This window comes from Hippopotamus amphibius, chromosome 4, assembly GCF_030028045.1.
Source record: "Hippopotamus amphibius kiboko isolate mHipAmp2 chromosome 4, mHipAmp2.hap2, whole genome shotgun sequence".
Classification (NCBI taxonomy): domain Eukaryota; kingdom Metazoa; phylum Chordata; class Mammalia; order Artiodactyla; family Hippopotamidae; genus Hippopotamus; species Hippopotamus amphibius.
In genome coordinates this window covers 159,614,484-159,628,465 of record NC_080189.1, presented here as the reverse complement: position 1 = coordinate 159,628,465, position 13,982 = coordinate 159,614,484, and the positions used below count along the sequence as shown (strand labels likewise).

Sequence of the window (13,982 nt, the reverse complement as noted above, 5' to 3'; positions counted from 1 at the left end):
ACTGGCCGCTGGAGCCACCGCCTCCAAACCGGAAGTATAACGCGGAAAGAGAATAGGGCAATCAGAGAGCGATCCTTGCCTGCTTGGGCGGGATAGCTTAGAGGTTGCCGGGGAAGAGGACTGGTTGGTGTATCCGCCTGGGAGCCAATCAGAGGCCCAAGCTAGAAAGGGGCGGAACCTGACCCCAGTAGCTTGCGCCGCCACCGCCGCTGTCATCGCCGGTGTCTACGCCGCTTCTGTCTCTGACCCGCCGAGAAGATGACCGTGGGGCGGCCCGCGGGAGCCTCTGGAGGCGTTCAGTGGAGCCGTCAGGTGAGGGGAGAAAAAGAAGGAGCGGGATCAGGTCTGCGCCCCGGAAAGGAATCCCTAAGAGAGGAAGCTGTTTGACGTTGCCTTGGAGACAGACGGCAGGGGCGTGTCACAGGGGCGTGGGATTAAAACGGGCCCCGTTTTCGGGCGCGGAGGCGGACTCCGGGACCTGAACCGCGTGAACGTCAGGCTCTTCGTAGAACCGTAGCAGTGACCCTCAGTTTTCGTTTGTCCTTTCAACCCCCTCAGGACTAATAGTAGGATTGTTGTCTCCATTTTGTAGAAAACTGAGGCACAGAGAGATTACGAAATTTGCCCCCAAGTTCATAGGGACAGAAAGTAAATTGATGGTCGTTTAGGCCTTGGGAAGTGGGGGAGGGTTAGGGAGGATCAGGAGTGACTGCTAAATAGAATGGGGTCTTTTGGGGGTGACTAAAATGATCTAAAATTGATTGTGGTGGTGGTTGCACAACTCTGAATTTACTGAAACCCACGGAATTGTACACTTTAAGTGAATTTTATGAAGTGTATGGTATATGTGAATTATATCAGTAAAGCCATTAAAAAGAAATTTTCCTAAAATCACACGCTCTTCAGCAGCAGAGCGAGGGCCAGAGTACATACATACCTTTGACTCAGAATCCAGTGTTCTTTTCAGTATTAAGAGCTGGATCTTTGAGAACCCAGTTAAACCATCACCAAGCGTCACTTGGAGGCCTGCTGCGGACTGCCTCCGACTGGTTTCCCGCTGCAGCCCGTCATCCAGTGCCCTCCCATCATGGCCCCAGCCTTCCTTTCTAAGGATATCTCTGGCTACTATCCTCCAACCACACTGGCCCTCTTTCTACCTCTTCAAGAGTCAAGTTTGTTCCTGCCTCAGGTTCCTGCCTCAAAGCCTTTGCATTTGCTTTTCTCTGAACCTCGAATCCTCTTACCCCAGATCTTAGCCAGGTTGGCATTTTTCTCACCAGTCGGGTGTCAGTCTAAAAGTTCTCCACAGTGAAAAAGGAAAATCACCCCAGGACTGGGAAAGTACAGCTCAGACTGTTATAGACCCAGATAAGGCTGGTAGCAAGATCAGCAGAAATCAGTATTTCTTTTTCTTTTTTGGCACACGGGCTTAGTTGCTCCGCAGCATGTGGGATCTTCCTGGAGCTGGGATCGAACCCATGACCTCTGCATTGGCAGGCGGATTCTTAACCACTGCGCCACCTAGGAAGCCCAGAAATCAGTATTTCTCACAGGGCCACACTGTACCTGCAAACCGACTAATACCCCATACTTCTAAATGATTATGCTTACTTATCAATGACTTACCCAGCCCTACTTTGTTCTTGTCACCTTTTGAATAAAGATTGCTCATTTACCCACTTACCAAACTGTGCCCTGTTTATGACAGCATCTATCCAGAGTTGATCCCTGCTTCCCCTAACCCTCCTCAGAATCATTCAGGACAAGCCAACCCTAGAAAAAGCCCTCAACCCTAGTAAAAGCCCCTAACCCCTGCCAAGTTCTCTATAATTTCCCATGGTATACTGTAGCAAATTAATAAACCTAGCTGATTACAGGTACATTCCTAGTGGTCTTTATCTGATAGGCTTTTATCAACAGAGAAGCATCCCATAGCCACTCCATCCATCTATAATCTCAGTTTTATAGCCTTTATTGAATTTATTACCATCTTACATTGTCTTTCTCCCTTCACTAGGATGTAAGCCTCACGAGAGTAGGGACCTTGTTTGTCTTGTTCTCAGCCTAATGTCCAATGCACATTGGGCACCCAATAAATATTTTCTGAATGAATGGAGTATTTAAGCCCAGTTGGATTTCCCACTTTCTAAGACTCTTTCAGCCAGACTGCACTGTCTCTCCTAATACTCATTCATAGTAATAGGGTGGGAATTAGCTAGAATATGAGGAAAGCAGAGGTGTAGACAGGGGAAGCAGGAAAAGGAAGACTGGCAACAAGGGTAAAAAACCCAAGTAGGCCAGGTCCCAGAGTGTGGCCAAGGTCACAGGTAGGATTGCTAGAGTGCAGGGGTGCATGGTGAAGGGAAGTTCTCCATAAATGCTCACCACACTGCATGAAACAACTTCATCTCTCTGCTTCCCTTTCCTGCCCTTCAACCAAGCACACCCAATATACCAATATGTGAAATTTCCTTAAAGCAAGGAACATGTTTTTCTTTGTCTCCCGCCCCAGTCCCTTATATATATAAACTTATTTAAAGTGAAATTAATAGTTACGTTTTGAAATCATAGTTTAACCCACAGTCTGTTGTCATATTTCATTTTAGACATTTCCCCCCAGATCCTCCTCAGACACAGAGGCAGAAGAGGAGTTGTGTGGAGATGAGCTGGTTTTGCCCAGGGCTGGCAGACTCAGTGAGTTCCTCAGCCCAGAGGAGAAGACAGATTCTACTTCTGACTCAACTGGGAGTTTTTATGAGACCCTGCAGGCACTAAGGCAGAAAGGCAGGTGGTGCCTGTTGGAGTCGCTGTACCTGTCTGACCCAGAGAGTGATGAGAGCCTCTCTGAAGACGATGAGGACCTGGAGAGTTTCTTTCAAGACAAAGGCAGGGGGAAGCCGCAGGTGCAGTACTCCCCGTCTCCGAGGTAAGGCACTGCCGTTCAACAGCTGCCTCACTGCACAGCTCTGGCCAAGTCACCTCGTGACTGTGGGCCTCATCTTCCTCCTCAGTAAAACAAAGAGCACTTCTGCAACGTGCCACTTACCCAGGCTCCAGCTCAGAATCAGCCAAACGTGTTCTGATTCCTACCCAGCAGTCCTAAATCATTTTAGGTAACCCTTAGTAACCAGAAGGTTTGGAATTGGTTAAGGAGATGCCTTTCCTAAATATACTACCTCCCCGAGAATGGCAACAAGGTCCATTTACCTTGGCCAAGCCCTGCTATATGCACATATACTTTATCTCATTTAACGTTTATTTTCTCCTCCCAGTAACCCTGTAAGTAGATATCATTTTTGCCATTCTACAGATGAGGAAATTGAGGTTCCAAGAGAACCTTGCTCAAGGTCACACAGCTGGTAAGTGTTTGCAGCCAGATTTAAACCTGGGCCTGACTCTAAAGCCCTCCTCTGCACCACTGCACTCTTCTCTCTACAGAATGAAAAGATTAGAGTGCAAAATGGCAGTTCTTCAGTCAATGCTTAGAGACTTCCCACTAGCGCTGCTAGGATGGCCTGTGGGAAGGAGAGAAGCCTGGTTGAAAAAGGTACAGGCCTAGAGGCCTGTGGGGCTGTGATGTGAGGCTGAGAAACTGACCTGCTGGCAGGGAGGGTGAAGGAGGAGGATCTTGGAGGAGCCGGGCCTCCTGGCTGCCCTGCCCTCCACGCACAGAGATGCTCTCTCCCCCCAGGCGTGGCTCCACGAGGCGCTGCAGCTCCTTGAGCAAGCTGCCTTCCGATATTCCCAAGGCTCAGCCTCAGCTGCCCTATGGCTCCAGGCCTCCCTCCCGGCACAGAAGCATCAGCTCCTGGGCATCATCCATCACTGTCCCTCAGCCGTTCCATATGACGCTGCGCGAGGCCAGAAAGAAGGCCGAGTGGCTGGCCTCCCCTGCCTCCTTTGAGCATGAGAGGCAGCAGGCCCAGAAGCAGGGCCAGGAAGAGGCCGAGTGCCACCGGCAGTTCCGGGCACAGCCTGTGCCCGCACACGTCTACCTGCCCCTCTACCAGGAGATCATGGAGCGCAACGAGGCACGCAGGCGGGCAGGGATCGAGAAGAGGAAGGAACTGCTCCTTTCTTCCTTGAAGCCCTTCAGCTTCCTGGAGAAGGAGGAGCAGCAAAAGAAAGCTGCTCAACAGAGGGACCTGGTCGCCACAGCTAAGGCCAAAGTCCCCAAGCAGAAGGCCACTAGGAGGATCCCCAAGTCCATTCTGGAGCCAGCCCTCGGGGACAAACTCCAGGGTAAAGACATCCTTGCCTCCTGCCTGGGGGTACCGAGCGGTGCTGTGGGGATTTAGTCAGGCTCAGGGGTCAGCCTGGCTCGGAGATGGGCTGTTCGGGTGGACCCGTTAGAGGCCTTGCTCAGTGCAGGCCACGGGGTAGGATTGGGTCTGTCCGTACAATGGAAGCATCTAGTTGGGAGAGGAGTGGGAGGCCCCAGGTTCATCCTGTTTACCTCACCTGGCTCAGTGAGTGGATACGAAGGCCTCTGCAGCAGCACAGGTGCCAGAGCAGAGAACCAGTGAGACATCCGAGTACCAGCCTAAGCCAGTGCCACCACTAGCCAGCTGCCCCACCCCCCTCCCCATCCTGTGAGGTATTTATTTCAAGAAGCACAGCTCAGGTAAAGGATTCTGGCTTTATTCGCTCATTCAGTAACAGGTGCCACATTCCAGGTGTGAATAAACATGTGGAGCGTGTGGACATGGGAGGGAGACAGCCAGATAATTACAGATGTGATGTCACTTGCAGGGGTTAAAGGGAAAAGCCTGGGGGTCCAATGTCACATATAACAGAGGGACCTGACATAGAGTGTGGTGAGGGGTGGGAACAGTTAGGGAAGGTCTCCAGGGAACTTGAGCGCAGAGGCTGACCCTGAAGGAGGAGCCGTGGTGAATTCAATCAAGAGGGAGGAAAAGTGTAGCACGCAGAGATAACAGCATGGAGGTAAGAAAGCTGAGCGCATTCAAGGCATGGAAAGGTAGAGGGGAGAGGGGAGAGGAGAGGGGGCGGGACAGACAGGCACAGGCCAGGCCTGCGGCCTTGTAGGGCATGAGAGGGAGTTTGGACTTCATCCCAGGGGCAGCGGGAGCCACTGAAGGGTTTTAAGGGTGGCTCATGACCAGATATGCAGTTCAGAAAGCTCACTCTGCTGTGGAGATAATTAAAGGGGGATGGGCAAGTCCAGAGGGATGTTGATCTGTAGGAGCCTATTTCAGTGATTCAATTGAGAAATTATGAAATTGGTAGCAGGGAGGATGAAAAGAGGCTAGACCGGAGAGAGGTTCAAGAGGAGGAAACGGCAAGACTGATGAGAGGGGAGGAGGTGAGGACGATGTGGGCAGCGGGCTTGGGCAGCTGAGTGGACTGTGGGGCCTCTGCCTGAGAAGGGAGACCTGGGAGAGGGGCAGGCGACTGGCCCATCCCTCCGGCTTCATCTCTGAAGAAGGAACTGTAGGAAGTGCTCAGTAAGTGTAAATGGGAGCGGCTTCTGCAGCCCGATTGGCACACAGCAGTGGCGTCCTAGTCAGCATTCATTAAGGTGCTCTCCAGAAAAAAAGGAAAAAAGAAAAGGAAGTTGATTTGTAGTGTTTGCCATTTTCATGGTATAAATACTCCTGTTGTGGCCTATTTCAAGCTGTCCACATGATGCCAACTGGCTTGCAAAATTCCTGAAAAGTTACTGATCAGCCCCAGCACACTAACTGCGAGTATTTAAGAAGGGAAAGCTCTCCAAACCTTTTGGTATGAGGCTTGGTCCCTTCTCACCCATCACCACCCTGACTTCCTCTCCACAGAAGCTGAGCTCTTGAGGAAAATTCGCATCCAGATGAGAGCCCTGGACACGCTCCGGATGGCCACCTCTCCCATTGCCTCCTCCAGCAGCCGGGCTGACTCACGGCCTCGAACAGCCACCCGGACCCGGGAGGAAAAGCTTGGGTTTCTGCAAACTGACTTTGGATTCCAACCTCGGGTGAATCCTGCGGTCCCTGACTATGAGGAACTTTACAAGGCCTTCCAGAAAAGAGCTTCCAAGAGAAGAGACACCAGGGAGGTGACGCGCAACAAGCCCTTCTTGCTGAGAACCGCCAGCCTGCGACGGACTCCGCGGCCCTGCGATACCGTCGCCTCTGAAGGGCAGAGGGTGAGAGCGCAGGCCACTGCAGGAGGGTCAGGGCTGAGGCCCAAAATACAGGAGGGGCCAGTCTTGGTGGAAGGCACTTATCATGACCTTTTTCTATCTTAATTTCTTTTAAACACCAGCTCAGCTGTAAGCAGATCCACAGTTGCTAAAAATTTAAGACCACAAGAATACTTCCTTTCCTTCCCTCCCTGTAGAGCAGGGGTCCCCAACTCCCAGGCCACGGACCGGTACCCGTCCTGGCCTATTAGAAACCGGGCTGCACAGCAGGAGGTGAGTGGCAGGCCAGCGAGTGAAGCTTCATCTCTCGCTCCCCTTCGCTCCCATTACCACCTGAACTATCCCCCCGACCCCATGCATGGAAAAACTGTCTTCCACGAAACTGGTCCCTGGTGCCAGAGAGGTTGGGAACCGCTGCTGTAGAGGGATTTTGCAGAAATAAGTCCAAGCAAGTCTGGAAGGCAGGGAGTTGAGATCAATCACCATGTCCCAATACCAATTCCAAAGAACTCTTCTCATTTAATTAAAAACTTTGGGATTGATATCCAACTCTTGGTCCTGTTACTAACCTCAGCATCTCTTTACCCTTGCCCTAATCCCAAGAAAGAACTGAAGATTCTCTCTGACTAGTCTTTCACTGAAATTGAATCCTAGTTAAGATAGAAAGTAACTGCACATGCTGTCCCACCAATATCAGCCTTCATTTCTTCTAGGAATCTCCACAGCCACCTGGCACACCCCTGCCAAGGAGTCGTTCTTTGAGTGGCCTTGCTTCCCTCTCTGCCAACACCCTCCCTGTGCACATCACAGATGCCACCAGGAGGAGGGAATCTGCAGTCAGGTGAGCAGTCAGGATGCACGAGACTCACAGTGCTGGGATCTGGGCTCAGATACTGGAAAGCACTCTGCTGCTGGGCCTTCTCTCCTGTTATCAGAGAGACTGAAAGGGGTGTAAGGGGAGTCTTGATCAGGACAGGAATTCACGTAACCCTCCACACTTAGTGCTGGAGAACACCTAGCCATCACTCAGCCAGTATTCTTGGGGGACTAATTTTGTGCCAGAAACAGTGTTAAGGCTGGAGATACCTTATGGAACCTATAGTTTAATATCTGGTCTGAAATACAGAAAGGCAAAGAAGCAACTATCATATCTTGTGAGTAATACAATGATGAGGGAATACAGGGGACTGTGGGGGCACTGGGCAGCCTGGGTCTCTTGTAATAGATGTCTAAGGTGAAACCTGAAGAATGAGGAGTCAGCCAAAGGCTGGAAAAAAAGAAGTTTCCAAACAGAGAGAATAACATGGGTAAGACCCATTGATGAAAGAGGAAGGAAGCATTAGGAACAGGAATTCAGAGAGCCTGAACCTGTGTGTGCAACCCTGCCACAAAGAAGATGAGGCATCCATCACACAGATTTGAGATTCTCTGATGTTCATCTTGGGGAACTATTAGAAGTCGGTTGGGAAGCAGGAGCCTCCTTGTTTTTAACTCTTTAACTGACCTGACTCTGCCATGCTGGTCTCATCCAGCCACTGCCCCAGCAGGAGTTCCTGTACTAGGCATCTGAGCTGAAGTTAGCAGGAGAGGTCATGCTATAACAGGTGGCTTAGCCCTGGGGGAGGACTGGCATCTCAGTGCCTTCCTATGGGGCTCACAGAGGAGTACATGGAATCTACTTGGCTCTTGAAGACCCACAATGGGGATTTTAGAAATGTATTTAGAATCCAAGGGATACTCCCTTCCTCCTCAAATTTCAGAGTCAGAGCTACTAAATCAAGGCTAAATGCATCCGTATCCTGAGGTCCCACTATGATAGGTCTCATGAACCTGAGGGTGGCCCACTGCAGAGGATGTCCACATCTGCGTTCTGGCAACAGGGAGTCTGACATATTAGCAGATTAAACATTCATACCCCCCTTCCTAGTATGTCCATTTGAATATAAGCACCCAACTGCAAGTCTTGACTGTTTTTACTTTTTTTTTTTTTAATTTTATTTATTTATTTATTATTTTTTGGGGGGTACACCAAGTTCAGTCAACTGTTTTTATACACATTTCCCCGTATTTGTTTTTACTTTTGATAGAACTCTCCATAGTACCTTGTAGAATGATATTTACACAAAGTGCTGCAGGTTGACCCCAAATTGTTTGTGCATTAAGGGAGGCCCACTTCCAGTTCTTTGTGGAAATGCAGGTTTGTATTCCGAAAGGACCATGAACGCTGGCACCTTCCAGCCCACCATTTACAGCAGAGTAGTCAAGGGCAAAGGCTTAGGAGTCAGACATCCTGGTTCTAATCTTGGCTTTTCCACTGGCATGCTGGGTAGCTTTGAGCAAGTGGTTTACCGTCCCTAAGGCTCAGTCTTGTTGCCTGTGAAAAGGGACACTTACAGTCCTTACCTCATAGGGCAGCTGTGAGAATTACAAAAGCTAATGGCTATAAAGCACCTATTGGTGTGCTTGGTTCAGTGTAGGTAGCTCAGCAAATGGTAGCTATTAGTATTATTTTGTTTCCAGATGGCACGAAGCCTGAGTGTAAGAATATTTTAACTCATGCTTTTCAGTTCAATTAATGAACTTCTCCTGGGGTAGAAACTTACTGTCCATAGTGCTAGGAAGGGTTTATCTGCCAGGGCATTTAATCCCAGAATCATTCTTTCTGAAATGCCAGTATGATAAATTACTCACCCATTCATAGAAGAAACCAACTGACTTTCCAGAGAGGTTACTAAGATTGCTTTTAAATATACCCAGGTTGGTCATTCATATTCTTTTTTTTTTTTTTAATTTTTTGGCCTCTTCCCTTTAGAAATTCACTTGAGAAAAAGGACAAAGCAGATGAAAGTACTCAGTGGTTGGAGATGCACAAAAAGAAGTGTCAGGCGATATCTAAATCTGTGACCTTGCGTGCAAAAGCCATGGATCCCCATAAAAGCCTGGAGGAGGTGTTCAAAGCAAAGCTGAAAGAGAATCGGTCAGTGTCCGTGTGTCAAAGGGATAACTCTCTTGGGAGCCATTTGCCTTAAAAACGGCAAAATGGGGTTATGACAGCAGGCTCCTGTAATCACAGTCCAGGGTTTTGCCAGGCACAGTTAGGAATTTACGTCTGTGGGAGTTATTCCGCTTAACTGGAATTAAAGGTATTTCGGATTCGAAAACCTTGGAATTCATTCTAAAAATCTTGTTAATTCCAGGAACAATGATCGTAAAAGAACAAAAGAGTATAAGAAAGAATTGGAGGAAATGAAGAAGAGAATACAAATAAGGCCCTATCTCTTTGAACAAGTTACCAAGGTAAATCTAAACCATCATCCATTTTCTTTCTGTCTTGGATGAAAGGGCTCTTGGAAATTATGAAACAGTTTATTATCTGGGTATTAAACACTTCCTTAGGCTCAGAAAGAGTCTAAATTTGGCTCATTTTATTACTACCATCATTCTCCAAAGTAAGGAGAGCACTGGTGAATGTTGTTTGGACTGATTTCATCCAAGACTGGATTCCAAAGGCATCTATCTATAAAGGGTTATTTCACTTCCTGGGGTTTTCCCTATAGTTTTCAGTTTGAATCAGAGTGGAGGTTAGATCCCAGACATACAGTTGACAGTCTGGCTGTGTCAACTTGCTAATGTCATCTCTCCTCCTATAGTGCTGGTGCCCCAGGCATCCCCAGCCTCTAGAGCTGTGACACATTTATAGGCCTTAAGGGGTTGAGAGGCTCGCAAGCACCCCACAAGGCCTCTTCCAGAGTAAGTGGCTTTCCAGCTGGAAGAGGTCACTTTAAGATGTTCTCTACTTTTAGGGAAGTTGGACTCAGCTGAGATCTCCCTAAGGAATCTCCCTAAAGCTACTTGAATAGCCTGAGAAAGGCCACCATCCCAGACAGCTTTGAGCTGCATCAGGTTCTGTAGATCTCTCTCCTCTCCAGAGTTTCAAACAAAAGTTGGCATTCCCTAGTGACCTGGTTCCAAATGCTGGGCATTATCTGTCTTATAGGCGGTGCATTATTTAGGCATTTCCTGGGTCCAGTCCTCCCCAATCCCCCATCTGGTACACACACACTCATACACATACTGGACTGTCTTGGATTTACTTTGCCACTTGCATTTCTAAGTAAAAATCTCTGATAATGACCTTTGCTCTTTATGTTAGCTTTTTCCCAGCAAGTTCACTCTCAGATCTCAAAAGATCTTTCACCACTCTGGGAAAAATACAGAGTACTCTATATGGCTTTGCTCTTGAACACTTACACAAAAAATAACCTTTGTCTGGTCTACATGCAGACCATCCATCCTGTTAAGAATGTTACTAGTGCAGCTTATTTTCAGTTTGTTATATTTCAGTGTTCCTGATGATGGTTTGGTTGCTTTTAAATCTTAAAAATGTTTTTAGTCCATCTTTTTCATCTGGGTCTCACTTGGTCTTCCAAAAATCTAAATCCATGCCTCACAAAGGTTTGGTTCCCAAAACAACAGTTGGCATCTCCTAAGCGTATTAGAAATACAGAATTGCAGGCCCCATCTGAGAACTACCAAATGAGAATCTGCATTTTAAACCCAATGTTCAGGTAGCTCCTATGTACTTTAAAGCTTGAAAATAAGTCTCTAAGTAATTTTCATACAAATCTGTGTCCAGCACTAACGGGGGAGTGGGGGTGGGGAAGCAGTATTATAAGTGTACAGAGTGAGCAAACAATTTAGAATTATCTGGTAACTCAGCTACAGCAGATTAATTTCCATTCTACAGGACCTTGCCAGGAAGGAAGCAGAAAAACGGTATCAAGACACCCTGAAGCATGCTGGGCTGGATGAAGACTTTGTGAGGAACAAGGGTCAGGGCAACAGGGCTTTACAATGGAAGGAGCAGTCAGAAGTCCGTGACTGTCCCAGGTAATCAGGGATGCTGCCGTCATCCTGCAGCTCTCAAGTTGCATCTCTAGGAATGCCACTGGGAGGAAGCTTTAGAACAGTCACTCATATTTTGAGATCACAATCCTGTATTTATAGAATAATAATCTAGAGGAGATCACCAAGTAACACATTTAAATTTGGTGAGTAGTGCAGCTGTGAATAAAATATAGCCATTGTATATTAGGTCTAGATTCCTTCAATTTGAAAAAGATCATTTTTCCAATTCCAGTCCAATGCCATCAATTGAAAGTACTTCTACTTTACATTTGAAGAAAAATCATGTATATTTTTCCTTCCTATAAAATGATAAACTACACTCTATTTTATTTAATTAATTTATTTACTTATTGGATAAGTGAAGGTAAAAACCATTATAAAGCCAGAGTAAAAGCTGTAATATCCAGAACAAAGCCTTTCTTTTCTCCTCAGCTTGGTCACCATGGCTTGTTCAAATCTAGCATTTTTTAAAAGTAACTCATTAGCACCACCTCCTCCACTGATATAAGTCAAAGGGAGAAAAGCACAGTATTTCCATTACTCTCAATTTTTTTTTTTAATTAATTTATTGGCTGCATTGGGTCTTTGCTGCTGTACGGGCTTTCTCTGGTTGCAGCAAACGGGAGCTACTCTTCCATTGTGGTGCGCAGGTTTCTCATTGCAGTGGCTTCTCTTGTTGTGGAGCGTGGGCTCTAGGCATGCAGGCTTCAGTAGTTGTGGCACATGGGCTCAACAGTTGAGACTCGTGGGCTGTAAAGCGCAGCTCAGTAGTTATGGAGCATGAGCACAGGCCTAATTTGCTCCACAGCATGTGGGCTCCTCCTGGACCAGGGATCTAACCCATGTCCCCTGCATTGGCAGGCGGATTCTTAACCACTGTGCCACCTGGGAAGCCCCTTGTTTTGTTTTTAAAGTCCTAGTAGCCCTTCCCTTAATTCCTATATCAGTTTTCCCCTAGAAATTTGCCTTTATACCCCATACAAAATAATGGTAATGTTGAAACCATGCTTAAGCCTTACATGATGCTTCCTTTAATTTAAAATTTTATAATGCTTTAATTTATCCTGCAGCACTCATGAAACTACAAAACTCAGCCTCAGGAATCCACAGCAGGATTTCGAAGAATCTCTGGAACTGTCTACAAGCCCCAAGAAAGAACTGGAGGAGCTGTCTTATGAATTACCAGATAATCTCAGATCACTTGCTTAATCAGTATACTTAAAATGACTGCTTTTGAATAATATCAAGCAGCTAACTTGGGGTTGGGTCAAGGCACGCAAACCTTGGGTTTTGAGTCATGGTTACTTTTGGAGAATGGGAGAAAGAAAAGTAGGTAACAAAGAATGGTCCAAGTAAATCAAAGTGGAGAAGTTCAGGGTAGAGGGATCAGAGCTCATGAAGTGCTCCTGCTTTGTGCCTCACACTTATGCGAACAGGTACAGAAAAAAGGACATAAGCCCAAATGCCTACAGAGGCTAGTTGGGAAACAGATGGGTCAAATGAGCTGGCTATAAGAATAGTAGGAGATAGCAGACACTGGAGAATGTCAACCCTGCTAGAATACGGGCCCAGAATTGTCAGATAAACCATATTTTCAACAGAAACTAGAAATCTGCATGTTGGCAAACTAATTTAAAAATTAATGGGAATTCCCTGGAAGTCTGGTGGTTAGGACTCTGCACTCTCACTGCTGAGGGCGTGGGTTCAACCCCTGGTCAGGGAACTAAGATCCTACAAGCAGCATGGCCCAGCCAAAAAGAAAAGAAAGAAAAAAAAAATTACTTGGAAATAATGTGTGCAAAACAAAACACATCTGTGTATCAGAGTTAGCCCATGGTGGGTGACAAGTTTGCAACCCCAAATATAGGGTTTCTCAGCCTCAGCACTATTGACATTTTGGGGCCAAATGAGTCTGTGCTGGGTGAGGGAGCTATACATTGTAGGATGGTTAGCAGTACCCCTGGCCTCTACTCACTAGATGCCAACAGCACCCCTCTCCCCAGCTGTGACAACCAAAAATGTCTCCAGATACTGTGAAAAGTCCCCTGGGTGGCAAAATGTCCTCAGTTGAAAACCACTGTTCTAATATAAAAGTGAGGCTACTGGAAGCCCAAACTGGCATTTTAAGAATACAAGTAATCGAGGACTTCCTAGGTGGCACAGTGGGTGGGAATCCGCCTGCCAATGCAGGGAACACGTGTTCGAGCCCTGCCCCAGGAGGATACCACATGCCGCGGAGCAACTGGGCCTGTGTGCCACGGCTATTGAGCCTGTGCTCTAGAGCCCATGAGCCACAACTATTGAGCCCATGTGCCGCAACTACTGAGGCCCACACGCCTGGAGCCCGTGCTCTGCAATAGGAGAGGCCATCGCAGTGAGGGGCCCGTGCACCACAACTAGAGAGGGCCCATGTGCAGCAACAAAGACCCAACACAGCCAATAAAATAAATAAATAAATAAATTTATAAAAAAAAAAAGAATACAAGTAATCGATATGAACTCAGTCTATATAGCATGGGATAATTATGCATGTCATTAACAAATTAAGAACTATAATTACTTTATTTAAAACAGCAGTTAATTCTTTGCTGTTATCTGCTTAGATTGTGCCACTGTGTGCATGTGTATGCTGTGTCAGTATGAGGTTCATTTTAATAAATTTGAAACTTCTGACAGTCATGATTTTCTACTAGTAGGTGATCTTTGGATACTTTTCTTCTTACCAATAATAGATGTTCTCTCTCAGTAACTCTAAAGACAGGAGGATGATAGCAAGAGTGCCTACTCTAACGGAAGAACCTTTCTCATGTTTTTTAAACTATCTTTCTGGAAATATTCAAAAATATCTGTCATTATTGCCATTTTTCCAGACTCAAACATGGTCCTTTTGGTGGTGATGAGAATGACACTCTTCTAACTGCCATGTGGGCCT

The 13,982-nt window shown here is 46.9% G+C and overlaps 1 protein-coding gene across 1 annotated transcript; it reads left to right on the top strand.

Annotated features, from left to right (window-relative positions):
* Positions 1-187: 187 nt before the first annotated feature.
* FAM161B (FAM161 centrosomal protein B) lies at positions 188-13,688 on the top strand. Its single transcript, XM_057730294.1, has 9 exons — positions 188-312; positions 2,607-2,926; positions 3,692-4,242; positions 5,799-6,145; positions 6,856-6,983; positions 8,955-9,119; positions 9,340-9,439; positions 10,890-11,032; positions 12,121-13,688. The coding sequence occupies exons 1-9, from the start codon at positions 259-261 to the stop codon at positions 12,257-12,259; spliced, it is 1,947 nt and encodes a 648-aa protein (XP_057586277.1). The 5' UTR covers positions 188-258; the 3' UTR covers positions 12,260-13,688.
* The last annotated feature ends 294 nt before the right edge of the window (positions 13,689-13,982 follow it).

Excerpts from the sequence above, each read along its gene's own strand:
- FAM161B (XM_057730294.1), top strand. The coding sequence starts at position 259 with ATGACCGTGGGGCGGCCCGCGGGAGCCTCTGGAGGCGTTCAGTGGAGC. Across the intron at positions 4,243-5,798 it reads CCTCGGGGACAAACTCCAGG|AAGCTGAGCTCTTGAGGAAA; the intron begins GTAAAGACATCC and ends TCCTCTCCACAG. Across the intron at positions 11,033-12,120 it reads GAAGTCCGTGACTGTCCCAG|CACTCATGAAACTACAAAAC; the intron begins GTAATCAGGGAT and ends TTTATCCTGCAG.